Source organism: Chanodichthys erythropterus, chromosome 15 (genome assembly GCF_024489055.1).
Source record: "Chanodichthys erythropterus isolate Z2021 chromosome 15, ASM2448905v1, whole genome shotgun sequence".
Classification (NCBI taxonomy): domain Eukaryota; kingdom Metazoa; phylum Chordata; class Actinopteri; order Cypriniformes; family Xenocyprididae; genus Chanodichthys; species Chanodichthys erythropterus.
In genome coordinates, this window is record NC_090235.1 from 15273523 (window position 1) to 15298307 (window position 24785).

The following is a 24785-nucleotide window of genomic DNA, read 5'->3' on the forward strand; positions in this document are numbered from 1 at the left end:
TGTATTTTTTTTCACTGACATTCAAAATTATTGAAATATCAAGCATTTGTAACCAAATAATAGTAGCATACATGTCCTTTCACCACATTTTTTACCTTTAATCCAGATCTGCTCGGCTGGTTTGAGGTTATAGCGTCCTCTAGTGAGGATCGGCTGAACTACAGTGCAAGTATAGGCTACTGTATGTACACACAAAAACATCAGGGTTTTTATCATGATAATATTCTTATTTGTAACGGGGAATATAGGGATTATGACATACTATAATATACCATTAGCACAGAGCAATTTTTTTTTTTTAATGGAAAAAGTTTTTTTTTTGCTAGAATGTTTTGGTAAACAAAATACAATTTTGAACAAAAAAACATTTTTTTATTATTTGTATTTTACCTCCATCACAATCAGCCTACAACTGAAGAAAAGCACAAACAATAAGGAACTTTTACTGAGAAATAAATCTTCAGCAGTTCAGAGAGACAATATAAAAATACGGAGAATCAATTCAATTCAATTCATGAGTTGAAGTCTGCGGTTTGATCCTCCTCAGTGACAATGTGATATCAGCATTCAGAGACACTGTTCAGTCGCATTGATTTTTGTATATTAAACTGCACAATAAAATCTGAGTTATGAATTACATGTAAAAACTTTAATGTTGTCCATCTATCACAGAGAAAATCCATTCAAAGTCATGAGAAACAGTCCAAAAGTCCTGAACATTACTGTATCTTTGATTCATACTCCAAACTAAATTAAGAAAGAAACATTTAAATATAAAAACACTTACAAAATATTAATACATTTAATGTGATGCATATTTGTCATGCATAAATGAAAGACAGATTTATGCTGATTCTAAGCAATCTGAATAAATGCCTTTTGAAAATGTCATAAACAATATATAAAAATATGTAAAAATGTATGACTGACAATTATGCATCACATGAAGTTGATCAGTTTAAAACTGTGAAATCCAAAAAGACAGAAATTTGATATGCAATTCAAACACATAAATCTTAAATTCAGGCCTAAATTTATATTTTTGAGTGTAATTGTAGTTTTCCGCTCAGAAACAGTCAGTGTAAATGTCTGATATGAGGAGAACATGAGCTCTTTGGTTCAACATCTTCAATTCTTCTTAAGCTAAAAAGTGTCGCATTCCCATTTTGTCATATAAAAACAATCTGTTCCCTTATTATCAAAAACACATTCAAGTATGAAATATAATAACCAGTCACGGCAGCAGCTCCAGACACCAGTGATCCGGTTTAGTTCAGTTTAGTCCAGTTCGCCTCTGTTTCCGATTTAATCTTCTGCCTTTCTTCAGAACAAGCTTGTTTTTGATGAATCCACGTCTCCTCCTGGTCGCCTGCACAGATCGACAGCGTTAAACCCAGACAACAGCATAGTGTCGGCCCAGATCCGGCCCACATCTGGCCCGCGTGGAATCCACACGTACCAGATGTGGGCCGACACTATGTTGCTGTCTGGGAAACAACATCAGCTGATGAAAACAAGTGTGAGTTTATAGATGGAAGGGTCTCGTACCTTCCGTTTGTGTTTGTTAGCGGAGCTGGTCACTCGAGGTTTGTGCTCCAGCCGCGGCCGGTTCTCCGGATCTTTGACTCTATAGATCCTGACGAGCCAGTGCTCGGAGCTGAACGCTTCCTCCAGGTGCTTCAGCCTGACGTCCTTGTTTCCGATCTCAGCGTTGCGCGTTCGGTCAAATCCTGGAGGAGTTCTGAAGTCCAGCTGAACAGAGAGAAACATGTTAGACGTCACATGAGCTCCTGATTGAACACGGTCACACGGTTCAGATCACGTGAGCAGAATCCACCTGCATTTCTCCGAAGCGATAGTAGGACATCTTATACATCAGACAGTCGAGCAGCGCTGGAGACGCGGCTTTATCCACCCTGAACTCTCCCTGCGGCGAGAGGAAATCGCTCTCCTGCCCACAGACACAAACACACTCATTCAGAGGGAAAATCACTTCCTGTTCAAGACTGTTAAACATCTCATGTCTAATCGAGAGCTTTGAACAACAGGAAAAGGAAGTAGATTTTTAGATGTAAATGTGAAATTAACCAGCTGCACTCTGGTTGATCTCTAGTTAACCTCGTCATATACTATTATAATATTTATTAATATTTTGAATGAGCTTTTATCGGAATATTTTCAGTTCTAATTTTTAATTTGTTATTTGCTTTTTTCATCTTTATTGTATTATTTTTAAATATTTTTATTAAGCTTTATTTTTATTTTAGTTATTTGCCAAGGCAATGTTTCTAATTTTCATTTCAAGTATTTTGGTTTAAGCATTTTATCTAATATTTATATTTTAATTTATTTCATTAATGAATTAATGATAACTATTTTTAATACTTTTAATTTTCAGAGTTTTTGTCATGTGTTAGTTTTTTGTAAATATTTGTACCTTTTATTTATGTTTAGTCATTTTAGTACTTTAACTTCAACTTAAAAAACTTGTGATAAGTGATAAAATTATACAAAAACTGGGAAAAAAACTTAACGTTAAACAGAAATATTAAAAAACTAAAATAAATCGTAAAAATATATATATATATATATATATATATATATATATAAATATTAGATGTAATTATTAGATAAAAACTTAAACTTAAAATTAGAAACGTTGCCTCTGCAGCTAATTGAAATAAAATAAATTAAAACTAAATAGAAATATAAAAAACCTAATAAAATGCAATAAAGCTGAAATAAAATATAAATAAAACTATATATATATACTATAACTATATATATATACTATAACTATAACTATATATATATATATATATATATATATATATATATATATATATATTAAAAAAAACTAATAAAATACAATAAAGCTGAAATACAATAAATTAAAGCTAAACAGAAATATATATATATATATTATATATATACATATAAAAAACAATAGCAAAATTACTAACAGTATAAAAACTTAAACAAAAATTAAATGTTGCCTTGGGAACTAACTGAAATAAAATACTTTTTTTACATCTAATATTTATATTTTATTTCAGTTTTATTTCAATTAAGGAACAATATTTTTTTTTATTAATTTTTGTCTTTATTGTGATAGGATAGTACAGAGCGGACAGGAAGTGATGTGTGAAAGAGAGAGGGGGATGGTATCGGGAAAGGACCATGAGCCGGGACTTGAACTCGGGTCGCCCGAAGCAACGGCGCTATATGTCGGTGCTGCCCACGAGGCTATCGGCGCATCAGAACATGATTTGTAATAGTTTAGTTGTTGGTTAAGCGCGTCTCACCCGCACGTCTCGAGGATGTTCTCCCTCGGCGATCCTCACCATCCACAGGAACTTGTTGATGTCGTCGCCGGCGTATCCGATCACCCCTCCGAAGACGATCAGCACGTAGTCCACGTCCAGCAGCCTCATGATGTCATACGCCACACTCTCATTGGACGCCATGGCTTTCCCCACCTGAAAGAGCCGATCAGAGAGAGGGAATCAGACTTCCTGTGGATCAGCGTCTCTTCCTGTGGCGCGTGTGTCTCACCAGGGCGATGTGGCTGTTGTTCCAGGTGTTGTTGTCCACTAGCGTGGTTCTGTTGGCCATGCCTGCGATCTGATACCCATAATCCCACCAGCTCATGATGCGCGCGTGTTGGCCGGTGTTGAGCCGCAGCCAATAGTACGCCTCTCTGAAGTCATCCAGGATGTTGCGCGAGCTGACGGAAACACACAGGGAGGATGGATGAGCAGGTGTACGTGTGTGTTGTAGTGTGTGTGTGTGTGTGTGATGGTACCCGTCATGGTTGTACGAGGCCAGCACGACACTGGGACTGGAGTAGGCGTTACTGGTGACCCACGTGCAGTGAACCGTGAACATGAGCAGCAGCAGCAGCAGCAGGACGCTCACCAGACTCTTGATGTTTGAACCCAAACCCTCTTCACACACGACCTGCTTCCGCACCTTACCAGCCTGAAACACACACACACACACACACACATACAGTCTGATCACCAGCAGGGGGCGACACACATCAGTTTAACACAGACCATCACTTTGACTCTGTCAACATGACTTAAAAGTTTACTGTCTTAATAAATGTTTGATCTTCATGTTAACGATTCATGAAGACATTATTATAAATCTCTCACACATTATTTTATATCTTTATAAATATTTTGATATTTTTCTTATAAAATTTGTTTATATTTTATATCTTTATGTATCTATTTTATATAAACACTTATATTTTTTTATTTTATCACTTTAACTTTTTATTTATTTATAAATAAATGTACATTTATGTATTTTTTCATAATTAATAATTTATATATTTATTTAATCTATCATATAAAATATACAAAAATATGTATTTATTATATTTGATTATATCTGTATATAATTTTATATATAAAATATTGCATGTATTTATTTATTAATTATTTATGAATAAATTAGATACATTGCACTTGAAGATACATTTTTAAACAATAATTTACATATTTATATAACCTTTTCCACCTCTGAAATATATAATATAAAAATATATAAACAATTATGTAATATATTTGATTTATATAATTTTATATAAAAACGAATAAACATATTAATTATTTATAAATAAATGTATACACTGTTAAATAAAAATGTATTAAATTTTTAAATGTTCTCATTCCAGAAATATATAATATAAAAATAAACAAACATTTATTTAATATTTAGTATATATTTTATTTTCAATATTCTATATAATAAAAAATACATTTATTTATAAAGTATTTACTTTATATTATACTTTATATTAACTTAAAATAATAATTTATATATTTATTTAACTCTCTACCTCTGAAATATCTAATATAAAAATATATAAAATTATTTAATATTTATTTATATATATTATAAATATAAAAATTATTTATACAATAAAAATTATACATTTATTCATTAATTGGTTATTAATAAATTTATATATCAATAATTTATATATTTATATAAAATTCTACACCTCTGAAACATGTAAATGTTTGCAGGATAAACTAGCTGTTTTTGCAGTTTAGTTTTAAATAATTGTCAGCTGGACTGAAAGAGTTTTGAGTTGTGACTGTATTTCATCTATAAGCAACAGTAAATGCCATCTTTACAAACTTTCATTTTAAAAGATTTATAGAACTCCCGTTTTCCATCAAATCAACCATTTACAAACATGTGAAATTAGTTTTGCTGATCTGAAGGTTTTCAGAATCATCTGAGTTTCTAGATCCCTGCAGGTTTATTGCTGTGTGAACCTTCTCATACAGACTCCCAGAGTTCCTCCTGTCGTCCTCAGCCGGAGGATCATCGCTCAGATAGCGCTCAAACACGCTGGAGAAAGCCACGGCCGACAGCACACACACCACCGGCGTCAGAGTCAGCATGAGACGGACCATCACACCGGCGAAATACACCGCGCTGACGGCGTACAGCACCACTGGAGGGCGGCAGAGAGACTCACATCAAACACAGAGACACTCAGCCCTGGACCTGAAGGAAAACGGCCGTACCGAACACACGCTCATCATTGATGTTTCTGATGCAGAACCAGAGGCCTGCTGGGAAGGTGCACACCAGGATGTGAAGATCAAAGAAGAAAGAAACCCAGGTGGTGGGCTGATGCTCCGATACCGACGCGATGATGGGAATATGAACCTTGGCGTAGCTTCACACAGAAAAAACATCCTCAAAAAATGACCTCAAACTCTGAGCACAAATGAGATTTTTGTGCCTGTAAAAAACTGGACCTTACCTTACATGCGTTTCAGAGTTGAGTATGTGCCATGCAGTTGCTAGGGTGATGTTAGTGGTTGCTAGGGTACTGAGACTACGTGTTGATGTTTAATATGTAGAGTTTAACACTAGTAATAGTAATGATTGACTTAAACTAATCAAGCCTGTCCTGAATCAGCTCATGAATGATGTTTTTAATTGTAAATATTGTGAATTTTTACCCCGTGTCCCAGAGTGAATAAAAGCGTCCACTCCATGGAGCGATCCAACCTGAACACACCAAACACACACCATCATCAGCAGACACTCATGTTAGCATACATCGTCGCTGTCGGGCGGAAACCTTGTATCTTCAAACATGCTACTTTTCAGGAAGTGGAAAAAACTTTTTTTTAAATAATTAAACACAGCATTGATTAGTTGAACACATTGATTAGAAACACAGTTGATATTGTGGCTTTATATATGGTCAGACACTTGCATGTGTCATTATATTATTAACATTTTACCAAAATCATATTTTGGAGTTATGAGGTTTTTGTCCAGCGTTATAATAACTTCAGTAACTTCAGAGCTTGACAACAAGTGCTGGCCTATGATCTGGGGCAAGTGTGAAAGACGCTTGGGCCACACTTGTGTCGTCATGAAAGTTTATCATTTGCACGCATTTTTAAGTCTTGTCAATTTAAACATTCAAGTGATTTTAACCATTCAGATTCAAACGCAAAAAAAATTGCAAAAGAGAAATTTTGGGGCATCATTAAAAATGCGCCGATTTAAGCAGTGCGGCCCCTTTAAATCTCGTGCTCTCTGCCCACGGAGCTCGCGCTTGCTTTAAACAGCTATAAACAAAGTTCACACAGTTCACACATCGCGTAAGAATAGTATTTATTTGGATGTTTACATTGATTCTGAATGAGTTTGATAGTGCTCCGTGGCTAAAGCTAACACTACACTGTTGGAGAGATTTATAAAGAATGAAGTTGTGTTTATGAATTATACAGACTGCAAGTGTTTAAAAAATTAAAATAATGACAGTCTTGTCTCCGTGAATACAGTAATAAACGATGGTAACTTTAACCACATTTAATAGTACATTAGCAACATGCTAACGAAACATTTAGAAAGACAATTTACAAATATCACTAAAAATATCATGATATCATGGATCATGTCAGTTATTATTGCTCCATCTGCCACTTTTCGCTGTTGTTCTTGCTTGCTTACCTAGTCTGATGATTCAGCTGTGCACAGATCGAGACGTTAATACTGGCTGCCCTTGTCTAATGCCTTGAACATGGGCTGGCATATGCAAATATTGGAGGCGTACATATTAATGATCCCGACTGTTATGTAACAGTCAGTGTTATGTTGATATTCGCCTGTTCTTCGGAGGTCTTTTAAACAAATGAGATTTACATAAGAAGGAGGAAACAATGGAGTTTGAGACTCACTGTATGTCATTTCCATGTACTGAACTCTTGTTATTCAACTATGCTGAGGTAAATTAAATTTTTGACTCTCGGGCACCTTTAAAGTGACAGCAGCCTAATAAACTTGCTGCCGTCTGTCATTAATGTTAATCAAACAACAGATAACAAAGACAAAAACACTCACTAATCTTGACTGAATAACTTAAATAGCTTTAATAAGACTATAATAAGGATTAATCTAAATTTAATTAATATGGCAAAGACTATGCAGTGCTATTTTATGTTTGATTATTCCGTTTCTGTACCTGAATACTGTTAGACTTACCAGAAAAAACATTAAGCAGTGATTGTTTCATTTATCATATTTAACCTGTTCCTTGTCATTTGTTCATATTTTATTTTGTTGTATAAGTCAAATAAGGCAAATACTAGACTAAGACACACTTCTTTGCTCCTCAAATACATAAAACATTATCCTGCATAACACTGGTGTACTTTATTAAAAGAACCAATTCTTTATTTACTATTGCATTGCAAACAAGCAGAGACGCTCCAAACTGTGTGAAGCACTTCATTCACGATTGAGGCAGGTGGAGTTATGAGCTTTTTCCGATAATTTGAGGATCCATTGGATATACAAGGTTTAGTCACAACCTCTTTTTATTACTTTTTTTATTGGTTTAATATTTGTAAAACCCACAGATGTAAAGTGTGACCAATAGTAATGATTTACAAAGAAGACAAAATATGAAGATAAAAGGTTTCCGCCCAACAACGACATGTCACATGATGGTGCACCGCGGTAAACTGACCTGTGCAGCTGAGGTAGACGACACACACAAACAGCAGCAGCGCAGCGGCACAAACAGCCACAGAAAACAGAGTCTGTCTCTCCTGACGCGTCAGTCGCTCTCGCAGGTACTGCAGGAAAGAGTAGAGCTGCACCAGCACAAACACACCTGCACACACACACACACACATAGGGAACTGAGAGATACAGATACACAAATACACTGAATCAACATTTGTGACGCTGTAGCCAATGAGGAGAGACTCACCAGCTGCTGCCATGTGTTCACTGGTTCTGATTGGCTGAAACCCAACAAAAGGAATCTGCATAGACAGAATCAGACTAATGACGTAGAACGTGCTGTACGCTGAGAGAGAGAGAGACAGAGAGCCGACCAATCAGAATCAAGACAACAACAGAAGCATTGACCGACATGATCAACAGTCTCCTCTAGTCAGTAAAACGCTGGAATGAATCAAAGTTCATATTCTTCTGCGAATCTTGACTGAGACTCACCGATGTAAACTCTCTTACTGAAGCGGCGCATCAACAACAGCACAAACACGTGAAGGGGAATCAGATTGATGATGAAGACGTAACCGCCCCACGCCGACACCTGAAACACAAACATTAATTGCCCTCAGTCAAAAATGATTCAGAAACTCTGAATCAATCAGCTTTGAAGATTCAAAAGAAAAACACTGATTGAGTCAAGGTTCATGAATGAATTGTTCCGAAACACAGTCCTGAAAGTGTACTCTTAATACTGTTTTTCAATTGATATTATTATCTGCAAAGAGTTTTCTTAAGTATACTTTTAAGATTTAAGGTGCACATTCAATACAATTAAGAGCAGACATGAATTCAGGTACATTATTCTCGCTCAAACACTCACCATGTAGAAATACGAGAGGCAACATCCGACAGTCCAGAACACTGATCCACTTTTGATGGCCTTCACCTGGACAAACACAGAAAACTCACTTCCATTTCAAATCAAACAGTGACGCCGAACCTCCTCCAGCACTTCCTCTTACCCACAGGAAGTAGGTGAACTGCAGGGCGAATATGGCCACGGCCTCGTTATCGAAGGATCCGGCCACCGAGCGCGAGATGTACCCGGGCACTACGGCCATGAAACAGGCGGACAGAAGCCCCGCCGCATGACTCCACAGCTCACACGTCAGCAGGAAGGTGGAGATCGCCGTCAGACCGCTGAAGACGGGCGCCAGGAACACGCAGACGTCCCGGATGTGGACGGTCAGGTGGACGAGGTTCAAAATGTAGTGAATCAGACCTGCGGTCACCATCAGACCAGGATAGACCTGCAGGAACACACAGAATCTGGTTTGACACTGGATTCTGACAGAAGAGAATCAGAGTTCAGACGTGAACGAACTGAATCGCGACTCACCGTTCCTCCAACGATTCGTCCCAGAGGATACCAAGCTCTCTCATCAAACCAGTTCAGGAACTCGTAGAAGCCGTTGGTGCTCAGATGATGAGTCGATCTGTAATTAAACCTGTTCACACACACAAAGACTCATGAATATTCACAGAATGTTGCTTATGCAAATGAGATACAAAGGTTTTTTGCTGTTGTCAAACATAGATAGAATGTCATTTGTGCGGTGTGATGCTTCTGCTCTTCTGACAGCTGATCTGGAATCAGTCCATCGTCACACATATGGTATGAATTATGATGGACTCATAATCTTCTTCTGAAGGCATGAGCTGAAAACAATGATGCTGCACCTGTTCACATACTGAGAGAACGTGAACATCATCTGCAGGCATCAGTCTGGATCAGACCAGCAGAGAAACACACAAACTCCCACTGAGCACCATCACACACACACACACACACAACTGTGTGTGTGCGTGTGTGTTGATCTCCAAAAAAAAAACCTCAACTCTCTGCTCTAGTGGTTGTTATACCAGCGCTAGTGATCCATCACAGATGTCACACACACACAATTTTAGGATAAAAAAATCAATTTTGCAGCTGTGTTTATGACAGATTCTGTGGTACAGTCAAATATGTCAGAATGAGATGCTCTTTATAAGAACACAATCTGAATTAAAAATCAAACTGATATAGATTACAAGCACAACTTATCTAAATTAAAATTAGAACCAAATTTATTAAAAACAATTAAACTGAATTAGAAATCAAACTGATACAGATTATAAACCAAACTGATCTGAATTAAAATCAGAACCAAAATTTATTAAAAAATACAAATGATCTGAATTAAACACAATTGATCTGAGTTAAAAATCAAACTGATGTAAATTACAAACCCAATTCCAAAAAAGTTGGGACACTGTACAAATTGTGAATAAAAACAGAATGCAATGATGTGGAAGTTTCAAATTTCAATATTTTATTCAGAATACAACATAGATGACATCAAATGTTTAAACTGAGAAAATGTATAATTTTAAGGGAAAGATAAGTTGATTTTAAATTTCCCGGCATCACCACATCTCGAAAAAGTTGGGACAAGGCCATGTTTACCACTGTGTGGCATCCCCTCTTCTTTTTATAACAGTCTGCAAACGTCTGGGGACTGAGGAGACAAGTTGCTCAAGTTTAGGAATAGGAATGTTGTCCCATTCTTGTCTAATTCAGGCTTCTAGTTGCTCAACTGTCTTAGATCTTCTTTGTCGCATCTTCCTCTTTATGATGCGCCAAATGTTTTCTATGGGTGAAAGATCTGGACTGCAGGCTGGCCATTTCAGCACCCGGATCCTTCTTCTACACAGCCATGATGTTGTAATTGATGCAGTATGTGGTCTGGCATTGTCATGTTGTAAAATGCAAGGTCATCCCTGAAAGAGACGACGTCTGGATGGGAGCATATGTTGTTCTAGAACTTGGATATATCTTTCAGCATTGATGGTGCCTTTCCAGATGTGTAAGCTGCCCATGCCACCCCATACCATCAGAGATGCAGCTTCTGAACTGAGCGCTGATAACAACTTGGGTTGTCCTTGTCCTCTTTAGTCCGGATGACATGGCGTCCCAGTTTTCCAAAAAGCACTTCAAATTTTGATTCGTCTGACCTCAGAACAGTTTTTCACTTTGCTAAAGTCCATTTTAAATGAGCCTTGGCCCCGAGAAAACGCCTGCGCTTCTGGATCATGTTTAGATACGGCTTCTTTTTTGACCTATAGAGTTTTAGCCGGCAACAGCGAATGGACGGTGGATTGTGTTCACGACAATGTTTTCTGGAAGTATTCCTGAGCCCATGTTGTGATTTCCATTACAGTAGCATTCCTGTATGTGATGCAGTGCCGTCTAAGGGCCCGAAGATCACGGGCATCCAGTGTGGTTTTCCAGCCTTGACCCTTACGCACAGAGATTGTTCCAGATTCTCTGAATCTTTGGATGATATTATGCACTGTAGATGATGATAACTTCAAACTCTCTGCAATTTTTCTCTGAGAAAGTCCTTTTTGATATTGCTCCACTATTTTTGGCCGCAGCATGATCCTCTGCCCATCTTGAATTCTGAGAGACACTGCCACTCTGAGAGGCTCTTTTTATACCCAATCATGTTGCCAATTGACCTAATAAGTTGCAAATTGGTCCTCCAGCTGCTCCTTATATGTACATTTAACTTTTCCAGCCTCTTATTGCTACCTGTCCCAACTTTTTTGGAATGTGTAGCTCTCATGAAATCCAAAATGAGCCAATATTTGGCATGACATTTCAAAATGTCTCACTTTCAACATTTGATATGTTATCTATATTCTATTGTGAATAAAATATAAGTTTATGAGATTTGTAAATTATTGCATTGCTTTTTTTTATTCACAATTTGTACAGAGTCCCAACTTTTTTGGAATCGGGTTTGTACAAACCAGACTGATCTGAATTAAAATCAGAACCAAAATTTATTAAAAAATACAACTGATCTGAATTAAAAACAGTTGATCTGAATTAAAAATCAAACTGATATATGTATTACAAACACAAGGATCTGAATTAAAATCAGAACCTAATTTATTAAAGAAAACTGAACTGAATTAAAAAGCATACTGAAAGAGATTAAATACAACTGATCTGAATTAAAAACAGAACTGCTCTAAACTAAAAACAAAATTAATTTGAATTAAAAACAACTTTGTGAGAGTAAATATTAATAAGATATGATTGTGTCAGTGTGTGAATTTCACATGCTGTTATTCATCACACAACAGTGTTCATGTTTCTGCATTCTTCCACACATTCACTTTCATCACCTGAAATAAACTATTAAAAAAAAATCAGAATCAACTGGAGCTCCAGCTCTGAATGTGACTCCGAATCATGTGACACTTAAAGAGGAGGAGGAGAACAGAAGAGATTCAGTCATATAGTCTCACACACTCAGATGATGATGATGATGAAGGAGGGATGAAGGTTTTCAGACAGATGCTTCAGCTCAGCATGTCTTCTCACTTCACTCTCAGACTCACACAAGAACAACAGAAACTCACAAATTATAGAAAACAAGAGCCGAACTGAATGAGAAGAGAGTTTAGAGAGAAAGAACAGCACAAATTTACCATGAACAAAGAGAAGAATGAGAGCAAGACAGAGAGAGAAAGACAGATGGAGGCCCACACACAAACACACACATATAGATAGATAGATAGATAGATAGATAGATAGATAGATAGATAGATAGATAGATAGATAGATAGATAGATAGATAGATAGATAGATAGATAGAGTTAAGGATAAGCACCAGTGAATACTCTGATTGGTTAGACGTGGAGTGATTCATTAATGATGGAGTGAACGAGGCTCACTTCACTTCATGATCAGAGGAAACCAGCACTCGTTTCATCCTGATCTGAGATTCACAGCTGGTCTGAGATCAGTCAGAAATTATTCAAATCTCACAGGGACACGATTCAGCTCTTATTAGACTCCAAAAAGATTCAATTCATGATGTCAAAAATTTTGTGATGTTCCTTAAAAAATAAAGTTTTCATAAAAGGCCCTAATCGTGATCTGACTGAGTTCGCACATGAACTTATAAACGGCACACAGTGACCTGTACGTCCCTCTTCAGTGTGAACACTGATTTCAGCCGCAAGGAACCATTTCATTGGGCGATGCAGTAAAAACAAAGGACAAGAGAGATGTTTAGTGCATTATAAATATTAATAAAAATGCACAATAATTGTATTCAGTGTTGATGACTGCGAGCGCTGGCTGCGTCCCACCTGCCAAATGAAGCAGAAATCAGATTAAAACATCACAGCACACTTCAGGGCACAAATATTAATTAAACTGAGATTTAAATAAATAAAGTGTTATACGGTTACTGTGCAATCAATCCACACTGCTAATACTAATACTAACCCTAACTCTAATAAATTCATAAAAGATCTTGACATTCGTACATTTATAGATCATAAAAACTGTCCAGGTCTAGCTCAAACTTTATACATAGCAGGTGTGAGACGCTTGTGTTTGATAACTTCACGGGTCACAGACAGACGTATAAAACTGTAAAGAAGAGCTTCAGTTTACAAGGACACAGAGACAGTGGAAAACAGCCCTTCAAATCAAACTGAATTACTGTGAGTAAGAGTCTGTACAAACTCTCAGTTTCTCCACAGACTCTGATCTTCACGAGTTCAACTTTAAAACTGGCAGAGACGAAGGACTGAACAAAATCAACAGAAAACATTCATTATATTTTGCATACAAAGCCTGTTTTTTAGGATTATGCAAATCAGTGTGAAATGTAAATGAAGCCTCTTGACTTTCTCAATTACATGCACACAAGTAAGTGGAGCGAGGGATGACAGGAAGTTCAGGGCCGCTGAAAGATATCGATTGTCTTTTGAGAAAATTGCCTCCAGAAAGTCAAGGACAAGCTAAAGAGAAACTGAGACTGCAAAATAAACGAGCTCTGCTATTAACCAACAAGAGAGAGAGAGAGAGAGAGATCTCTGAATAAAATCATTACCTAATACAATTTAGCAGGACATTCTGATAAAATATGCTTTATATTCTCTCATATTCTCAAAACAGATCATGAAACAAAGACTCTTGTGAGTTGAATCAAATCAATATGTGTGATGATGAGTGCAGGGTGGCAGAATGAATAATAATCGCTTGTTTCCAAAACTTGACAGCATTTTAAGGCATCACAGGCGTGCTTCCAATGTGAAAAGCTGGGCAGTATGCTGCTTTATAAGATGACTTAGAAATTTGCACGTGTAGACAGCTCACTAGATTTAGAAACAGAGCTTCACTGAGACAAACACATACAACAAATCACTGTAAGACAGAAAGAGAGAGGAAAACAGCTTGGAAATGCCAGAGTCGAACACAAATGAAGAAACAAACAACAGCGGGAGAAGAAGAAAGGCTGAAAACTCAGACTGAATTTCACCTCATTGACTCAGATCATCTTCAGGGACTGAGAAATACTGAAACACCTGCAAAACAAAACCAGGTGGAGAGAATCCGCTAGCGGAGCGTTTACTTCCAACTTCATCGTGTATACTATCCACAAAACGTCTGGACACACAATAATCACGTCCACCTGATCACCGCTATATAGCTGAAGTATTTTATTCTGTGAGCAGAAAGACAGTGAGTGAAACTAGACATGAATTTCATACAGTTTAGATATTTAACCAAAGAAAGACACTATTGACCAATCACAATCAAATATTCTATAACATGCCAAATAATATTAAGCAATATAATAGTATTGTAAATAATAAGTGCTAATGTAGATACATACATACAACCAATATATTTAAATAATTAAATACAGGGTTCGTACAGATATTGTAAAATAAATTTCCAGAACTTTTCAAGCACTACTTTTTGATTTTCAAGGACTACAATCAGAGATCTGACTTATCAAACAATATCTTTATTATCTTTCAAATTCAAAAAAGGTAAATAGATAAATAAAAATAAACTATAAAAACAAATTCAGTGCAGCACATGCAAAGCATGCAATGACTGTGGTAACTTTAACATTGAAAGGATACTATGACAAATATATCGCTTTCCTTATTCAAAATGATTTATTTTCATGAATATAGGATTGCCCTGAAGAATAAAAGCTGTCGTATACTTGGATATTTATATAAGCCATATCATGCACATAGCCATGCAAAATGGCTCTATGTCTATATCAGACAGGCTGCAGCATTAATTTTGCATGAAAAGATTGTTTTTTTGGCAAAAGAACACAAAACAAAAAAAAAAACCCACTAATTTCATATATATTGTTTTTCAAAGCACATCTCAAAAAGTCAAATTCTAGTACTTCAAGCACTTTAAGCACCTTGTATGAACCCTGTAAATACAATAATTATTAATTATTAAAATCATTAAATACCGTTATTACAGAAGTTTCAATAATTGAATTGAAAGTTTATTACCAAGTTAGTTTTTACATTTTTGTGATTAAAGGGTTTTTAATTTTTTTTTACTCACAACTAGCAATTTCTACCCAATAAAATATTTTACAGCATGTCATAATAAAAAAATAAATTATATATATATATATATATATATATATATATATATATATATATATATATATATATAAATTTAAAATTTATTTATTTATTTTATATCTTTAAAAAACTTTAAAATTCCCTCATATATCCAGGTTTTTCAAGTCAGAATCCTGGTTCATGAATAAAAATGGCAGTTGTTGAGGCAATGAATTAACATAAACATTTTATGTCAGCTTTACTATTATAAATAACTTGATATTAATATTATATAGTTTAATATAGGATTAACTATTTTAGCTCATTTAAATGCTTTTTTAAAAATCTATTTAAGTTTCGATTCAATGAGATTAATTGGGTCGAGAACCGCTGCATTACAGATGTGACCCTCTCTTGTCAAATATCAGACACATTTTGTAGCAAATAATGAACTGCACATTGTATATTCTCACCGAGTCTGTCGAAAGAATGACAAGAAACTTCAAAAAGCCTCTGTGACATTTAGTGATTTACAGTGAAATCTCTTCAAACACCTGAATATACTGACAAAACAGATCCTTTGAAATGTGTGCATCTGAAAACCTGATCAATGACAAATGAGTGTTTGAGCTTCAAAATAATACTTTTTCAAAAGCATTTATCATAGCATGAAGAAAACACCGCCAGCAATTCCCTTTAGTGCTTCTTAAAAACAAATACTCTAAACAACCAATGACTTTGGTGATGCGAGTGCCATGATGTTTCAACTAATATGCTTATGCCCTTCATCTATGCATAATTATTCTTACCTTTTCACTCTATTAAAGGGGTCTTTGATTGTGATTTGACTTTTTTAACTTTAGTTAGTGTGTAATGTTGCTGTTTGAGCATAAACAACATCTGCAAAGTTACGACGCTCAAAGTTCAATGCAAAGAGAGATATTTTATTTTACAGAAATCGCTTTTTGAGAACTACAACAAACGGCTGGTAGGGACTACAACAAGCTTCTTCCTGGGTTAGTGACATCACAAACCCTAAAATGTACATAAACCCCGCCCCCTAGAACACACAACAAAGGGGGCGGGGTCATGTTGGGCTGCTTTAGAGAAGAGGAAGAGTTGTTGTAGTAGAGTGTTGTTGCCGTCATTTTATGCTTCACAAACGAGGGTCAACTTAACAAAAAAAAGATGAACATGACGACACATGCTAATGGATGAGTTGAATCAACTCCACAGCAACTACATAAATTTATCCACTAACCATTCAGAAACGTCTAAAAGTTGTAACTTCTTCCTGAGTCTCTCCATCAGTGTCGACTCCGGTTTGAACAATGTAAGGCTGAACACCGTTACTGACAATCCTCATTTTGGCTGCGTGAGATTCTCCAGCTTTGTTGTTGTTGAGCTGTTAAAGCTCCGCCCTCTTCTGGAAAGGGGGCGGGAGCAGCAGCTCATTTGCATTTAAAGGGACACACAAAAAATGGCGTGTTTTTGCTCACACCCAAATAGGGGCAAATTTGACAAGCTATAATAAATGATCTGAGGGGGATTTTGAGCTGAAACTTCACAGACACATTCTGGAGACACCAGAGACTTATATTACATCTTGTGAAAGGGGCATTACAGGTTGAAGAATCAATAGTAAACACTTTACACTGATTTATCCATACTGCAGGAATCTATTTTATAGAGCCCTATACTACTGTTCTCAATCTCTGTGCTGAAAACTGACTGTGAGCAACCATCAACAATCCTCCATCCAGCACTGATCCATCTTTACTCCAGGAATCTGTTACTTCTCCATCACTGTCAGTTTTCGAGATCCTCTGGGTCTGATCTGGCTCCGTCTGATGATTTGGTCCATGTGTCTCTGTGTTTGACTGACAGTCTGCCAGCCAGCAACACATGCACTGACTGAACACAGTCTGTGCCACCAGAGACGAGGATGATGTCATTATATTCACACACACACAAAAGCGCCAGCCGACCGGCTTAGAGAAGAGACATCAACAAGCGTTTATGCCAAAGATTCACAATAATGTCTGCCACAACAAAGACAAACAAACACTCACAGATGACCGGAGCAGTGTTATTTATATGGTATTATAGTTTTATTCATATTAATCTCATATTAAGCTCCTCTAGAATCTCAGCAACGTCTCAAACTGCTCAGCAATGAAACGTCAGAGATCTCAATATGAGCTCAAACATTTCTCATCAGATGATCAGATGATTCATTTCATATCTCTAGACTCTTACTGTATTATGACTATTGACTCATGATGTGAGACAAAGACGATCATAAACAGACCCTGATGACTTCAGAAGCATCACCTGAGCAGGTTTGAGCGTCACACCATCAGATTTCACTGTGACATCTCAGACTTAAACAAAGAGAAACACAATCAGCTTCAGTCAGAGTGATTCATTTTCCTTCAGAAGGAGACAGACTTCAGAAAGAAGCAATTGCTGAAGCACCGGAGGCTTTTTCTGCTACAAGAGACAAACAAAGCTGTTTATCGTACAAACCCAGAGTCGCTCGCAGTGCAACAAACACTGGGTTTTTATCATCAGCGTGAGTTTAAATGCTCCAAACCCACAGAGAAAGCTATAATATTACAGAACAGCTGATTATTTCTGATGGAACTTTGGAATTCTGGAACTGGAATTCAGATTCCAGAATTCCACACAACTTTAAATGCACATGTATAATTAATTCAGGAGGGAACTGAGCCATCTGTGTTTGTATAATAAACTCACGAACAAATCAAACCTTATAATGATATGATACACAAAATCACTAAATACAGAACTCATAAAACACATATAAAGTTCATATGCTCCTTAAAAGGACCTATAATGCCCCTTTCACAAGATGTAATATAAGTCTCTGGTGTCTCCAGAATGTGTCTGTGAAGTTTCAGCTCAAAATACCCCACAGATCATTTATTATAGCTTGTCAAATTTGCCTCTATTTGGGTGTGAGCAAAAACACGCCGTTTGTGTGTGTGTCCCTTTAAATGCAAATGAGCTGCTGCTCCTGGCCCCCTTTCCAGAAGAGGGCGGAGCTTTAACAGCTCAACAACAACAAAGCTGGAGAATCTCACGCAGCCAAAATGAGGATTGTCAGTAACGGTGTTCAGCCTTACATTGTTCAAACCGGAGTCGACACTGATGGAGAGACTCAGGAAGAAGTTACAACTTTTAGAATGAAACTGGACGTTTCTGAATGGTTAGTGGATAAATTTATGTAGTTGCTGTGGAGTTGATTCAACTCATTTCACTAGCATGTGTCGTCATGTTAATCTTTTTTTGTTGAATTGATCCTCGTTTGTGAAGCAGTCCGGCGTAAAATGACGGCATGTCAACAACACTCTACTACAACAACTCTTCCTCTTCTCTAAAGCAGCCCAACATGGCCCCACCCCCTTTGTTGCGTGTTCTCGGGGGCGGGGTTTATGTAAATTTTGGGGTTTGTGATGTCACCAACCCAGGAAGAAGCTTGTTGTAGTCCCTAAAAGCCATTTGTTGTAGTCCTTAAACAGAATTCTTTAAAAGAAACTATCTCCCTTTGCACTGCATTGAATTGTTTATGCTCAAACAGCAACTTTACACACTAACTAAAGTTTAAAAAGTGAAATCCGACTATAATGGAAAAAAGTATATAAATCTTTATCTTCTAATGTTCGTTTGAAACAGTATGAGTGTTAAACACTTTACTCAGCTTGACTGTTGACTTATAGCGGTGCTCTCTCTTCAGATCCCAAAAACTGCTGAATAATACAACAAATTCATGAAGCACTCAGCAAAAAAAGGAATAATCTAATAAATATTTATAATTTCACCAGATAATATGCATTGGATTATGCAAGGACAGAGTGTGCATATCTGAAGGAGAATGACTTCAAGTCAAAACAACAAACAAACGGAGCTGAGCTGTCAATCACGACCGAAGTCACATGATGCACATCTCAAGATCTCACCGGGGTCACATGCGTCACACAATCTGACTGAAATATAAAAACACTGCGACGAGCACCGTATGTACTGCCATTAACCGTCTATAATCTATAACCACACAATAAACCGGTTTCAGCACATTAAGTGTCTCATAAAAGCTGCTGGATTCATAGACATTTCAATAATGACTGTGAGAAGACGTAATTAACCTCTTGTTCATGGGTTAAATTCACTTGCTCTGTGATCAAACATCTTTTATTAATTTCACTAGAGATGGGTGAAATGTTATTCTATTACTGAAGAGAAACATGCAATAAATACTTAAGCAATCATATACAAAAATGTGTCTTATTCTCAAGTAGGTCTTTTACATTGTGACCTGATTTACTTTACTAATCTACAGTTTGGATTGAATCCAGACACTCAGTGGATTACAGCCTGAAACGATGGAGGAAATCCATATGTGTGTGTTATCGGGGAGAACAGACCACAGCGGTGCTTCTACAGATACTTCATCAATACTGGTTAACTGTCTGTGTCTCGCCAAGCAGCGGGAGGATCAAAGAGCATGCTTTCTCCATCCGTCTACGTCTCAATCTGACTCCTCTAGGTCTCGTCCAACTCGTCTGATGGTAAAAACACAAACACAGAGTCTGACCAGAATCTAGATCCCTCTCAATCATTCAAGAACATTAGATGCTTCAGCTCCAGCTTCAGCTCACAGATGCCGTCTAGTTAGTCAGCTCACAGATGCTGTCTATTTATTCAGCTCACAAATGCCGTCTAGGTAGTAAGCTCACAGATGCTATCTAGGTAGTCAGCTCACATATCTATGCCATCTAGTTAGTCAGCTGACAGATGCCATCTAGGTATTCAGCTCACAGATGCCGTCTATGTAGTCAGCTCACAGATGTTGTCTAGTTAGTCAGCTCACAGATGCTGTCTATTTATTCAGCTCAAAGCAGCCGTCCATTTATTCAGCTCACAGATGCCATCTAGGTAGTCAGCTCACAGATGCCATCTAGTTAGGCAGCTCACAGATGCCGTCTAGGTAGTCAGCTCACATATCTATGCCATCTAGTTAGGCAGCTCACAGATGCCATCTAGGTAGTCAGCTCACATATATGCCGTCTAGTTAGTCAGCTGAAAGATGCTGTCTAGTTAGTCATCTCAAAGATGCTGTCTACTTATTCATCCATCTCACAGATCTATTCTGTCTAGTTAGTCAGCTGAAAGATGCTGTCTATGTAGTCAGCTCACAGATGTTGTCTAGTTAGTCAGCTGACAGATGCTGTCTATTTATTCAGCTCAAAGCAGCCGTCCATTTATTCAGCACACAGATGTTGTCTAGTTAGTCAGCTCACAGATGCTGTCTATTTATTCAGCTCAAAGCAGCCGTCCATTTATTCAGCTCACAGATGCCATCTAGGTAGTCAGCTCACAGATGCCATCTAGTTAGGCAGCTCACAGATGCCGTCTAGGTAGTCAGCTCACATATCTATGCCATCTAGTTAGGCAGCTCACAGATGCCATCTAGGTAGTCAGCTCACATATATGCCGTCTAGTTAGTCAGCTGAAAGATGCTGTCTAGTTAGTCATCTCAAAGATGCTGTCTACTTATTCATCCATCTCACAGATCTATTCTGTCTAGTTAGTCAGCTGAAAGATGCTGTCTATGTAGTCAGCTCACAGATGTTGTCTAGTTAGTCAACTCACATATCTATGCCATCTAGTTAGGCAGCTCACAGATGCCATCTAGGTAGTCAGCTCACATATATGCCGTCTAGTTAGTCAGCTGACAGATGCTGTCTAGTTAGTCATCCCAAAGATGCTGTCTATTTATTCATCCATCTCACAGATCTATTCTGTCTAGTTAGTCAGCTGAAAGATGCTGTCTATGTAGTCAGCTCACAGATGTTGTCTAGTTAGTCAACTCACATATCTATGCCATCTAGTTAGGCAGCTCACAGATGCCATCTAGGTAGTCAGCTCACATATATGCCGTCTAGTTAGTCAGCTGACAGATGCTGTCTAGTTAGTCATCTCAAAGATGCTGTCTATTTATTCATCCATCTCACAGATCTATTCTGTCTAGTTAGTCAGCTGAAAGATGCTGTCTATGTAGTCAGCGCACAGATGTTGCGTAGTTAGTCAACTCACACATGCTGTCTAATTAGTCAGCTCACAGATGCCGTCTAGGTAGTCAGCTCACATATCCGCCGTCTAGTTAGTCAGCTGAAAGATGCTGTCTATGTAGTCAGCTCACAGATGCCATCTAGTTAGGCAGCTCACATATCTATGCCATCTAGTTAGTCAGCTGACAGATTCCGTCTAGGTAGTCATCTCAAAGATGCTGTCTATTTATTCAGCTCACAGATGCCATCTAGGTAGTCAGCTCACATATCCACCGTCTAGTTAGTCAGCTGACAGATGCCGTCTATGTACTCAGCTCACAGATGCTGTCTATTTATTCATCTCACAGACGTTGTCTAGGTAGTCAGCTCACATATGCCATCTAGCTAGTCAGCTGACAGATTCAGTCTAGGTAGTCAGCTCACAGATCTATGCTGTCTAGCTAGTCAGCTGAAAGATGCTGTCTATGTAGTCAGCTCACATATGTTGTCTAGTTAGTCAGCTCACACATGCTGTCTAGTTAGTCAGTTCACACATGCTGTCTTGGTAGTAAGCTTACAGTTGCAGTCTAGGTAGTCAGCTCACACATGCTGCCCAGCTAGTCAGGTCACTGACACAGTTTTCCTCAGAAACGGACTCAATATCGACAGTCTCTCTAAATAAACACTCTCTTTACTGCAGCTCTGACAGTTAAAGTACAACAGATCAAATACAGGAAGACTTTCACAGTTATCAAGAGTTTGAAGAGTGAGTCTGAAGTAATGACCGCTAATATCTGACAGGACGGAAAGTTCCTCACCACGGATCAAACTCATGAATGAGGCTCTCGAAGCGGATCACGGCGAAGAGTCTGGAGATGAATCCACACACACACGCCAGGAGAAGGATGGTGAAAGACAGCAGAGACTGACATCCAGCCGGCTGCGATAATCCGCCTTTTCCTCCTCCTCCACCCGCGGCGCTGGAGCGGCTGATCCCGGGCGGAGAGCCTCCGGTACCGGCTGACGATCTGCGATGAAACTCCGTCATATTCTGGCAGGATGAAAGTCTTTTTATTCCCTGATATTCACATTCAATCGGTTCGACCGGTGGATCTCACGTCATCGTGACCCGTCAGTGCGGTTCAGCTCTGATCCGCGTCCAGCTTGTTCCGAAACGAATCGTTCATTTGAAACAGTTCTTTGCAGCGATTCAGTTGAACCGACTCTCTCAAAAATCTACCAAGTCCATTTACTCCAAAATAACGTCGAGATTACATTAATTGTAAATTAATATGGGATAAATAGGCAATGTTTCATAGGCAATTTTAAAGGCAATGCTGTAACGTTTACGTTAGTTTTGTACTACCAATAACTGTATTAACCTATTTTAGAGAGAACTAGTTACCATGATGATTTTTTGTAATGGTGGTAAAACACTCGACTGTATATGAAAATAGGCTATTTTATGATAGGATATAGCCTGATTTTACTAACTTTAACAAAACTGTACTACACAACCCAGCCAGCAGAGCCATGTGGGGCCCAAATGGGTTTGACCTGGGCTATCTAACTGGGACCCAGCCAGTTTTGCACCCAGTTTCCATGTAGGCCCCACATGGATTTGCCCAGATGAACTGAACACTGCTCAGTGTGCACACTACAGGCTATTAAATGTAACACTGAATTGTTATTGGAGTTAATGAGATAATTAGGTGATAACGAGCAGAATCGCTGAAGGACAGAGAAACAACAAGAACTACGACTTCAGTCACAGCCTTCGATGAAATCAACTGAAGATAAAAGACATTAAATCACTGAAGATCTGATCAAACATCTCCACAAACAGCATTACCAGCTTCACTTATCACTAACCAGACTGACTTTATTTCTGCCATTCATCTACAAAAGTTGTTATTGAGAATTACCAGAGGTTTAGATGTTGATGATTTGTTGAAAATACGTTTGGTTTGATGTCACCGTGATCGAGGTCAGCGCTTACTTCAGTTAGGCAGTTTGACTCTTAACTATAACTTTAAATTTTTTCTCTGGCTGTTTGTTATGGCAAGAAAAACAAGAGACAATGTGGTTGGCTGCTAAATGATAAAAATATAGTCATCATTTAGTGGCTTAAATCACTGATCTGACTGATTTTAGTGAGCAAAATGTGTTTAAATTTGTGCTGGATCTTTTCTTGATTTAAAACAATAAAAATGTTTTAATCAGAAAATTTGAAAAACACATCAATCACTAAACATTTCAAACCTCCTGCAAGATTCACTTACACAGACATCAAGAATCAGTGTATGATTCTCAACAATGGTGACATGCTTCATGCTGCAATGCATTCTGGGAGCCATGGATAAGTTTCATATGATGCACCCAGAATGCATTGCACCATTGAAGCATGTCACCATTGTTGAGATTCACACGCTGATTCTTGATGTCTGTGTGCGAGTAAAACTCACAGGAGCCCAAAATATGAAAATGGTGTGTTATAAATCGTTTGATGTTCTGATTAAAGTCTATTATTCTCTTGCTGTAGAATCATAACAATAAAACAGAATTAATAACATACTACCCGTATAAACCTCCCACATAATATCAATGAGTTAAGCCAATATATGACGATCATATTCTTATCATCAATCAGCTTACAGCATCTGGTTATATTTTCTCTTGCTGTTCTCGCCATAACAAACAGACACAGCTGTCAAGAGAAAAACTAATGTTAAAAAGTCAAGAGCCTGACTAAAGCACACACTGATCGCCACAATGGTAACATCAAATCAAACTATTACTTTCAAATAAGTAATCAACATCTAAGCCTCTTCTTAATTCTTAATACGAACTTCTGTAGATGTCTGACAGAAATAAAGTCAGTCTGGTTAGTAATAAGTGAAGCTAATGTTGTTTGTGGAGATGTTTAATCAGATCTTGAGAGATGTAATGTATTTTATCTTCAGTTGATTTCATCTAAGGCTGTGGCTGGAAGTAGTTCTTGTGTTTCTCTTTCCTTCAGTGATTCTGCTTGTTAACAGCAGGTGTTCTTCACTAAAACAAAATCATTATTCAATCACTTAATTATCTCATTACCTCCAACACTGATTAAGTGTTACATTAAACAGCCTGTAGTGTGCACACTAAGCAGTGTTCATTTCATCTGGGCAAATCCATGTGGGGCCTCCATGGAAACTGGGTGCAAAACTGGCTGGGTCCCAGTTAGATAGCCCAGGTCAAACCCAT

At 37.6% G+C, this 24785-nt stretch overlaps 1 protein-coding gene across 1 annotated transcript; it reads right to left on the reverse strand.

Annotated features, from left to right (window-relative positions):
* Positions 1-396: 396 nt before the first annotated feature.
* Positions 397-22667, reverse strand: LOC137037627 (dolichyl-diphosphooligosaccharide--protein glycosyltransferase subunit STT3B-like). The gene is made up of 16 exons (XM_067411762.1): positions 22361-22667; positions 9413-9521; positions 9036-9323; positions 8894-8959; positions 8515-8614; positions 8267-8365; positions 8021-8167; positions 5997-6045; positions 5553-5707; positions 5298-5479; positions 3806-3981; positions 3556-3727; positions 3306-3479; positions 1838-1951; positions 1549-1752; positions 397-1369 (listed from the first exon to the last, which is right to left on the reverse strand). Exons 1-16 carry the CDS (start codon positions 22588-22590, stop codon positions 1274-1276), a joined length of 2361 nt encoding a protein of 786 aa, XP_067267863.1. The 5' UTR covers positions 22591-22667; the 3' UTR covers positions 397-1273.
* Between the last annotated feature and the right edge of the window lie 2118 nt (positions 22668-24785).

Coding starts and splice junctions, on each gene's coding strand:
- LOC137037627 (XM_067411762.1), bottom strand. CDS start 22,590: ATGACGGAGTTTCATCGCAGATCGTCAGCCGGTACCGGAGGCTCTCCG. Junction 8,366..8,514: donor CAGTAAGAGAGTTTACATCG/GTGAGTCTCAGT, acceptor TCTCTCTCTCAG/CGTACAGCACGTTCTACGTC. Junction 3,982..5,297: donor CTGGGAGTCTGTATGAGAAG/GTTCACACAGCA, acceptor TGTGTGTTTCAG/GCTGGTAAGGTGCGGAAGCA.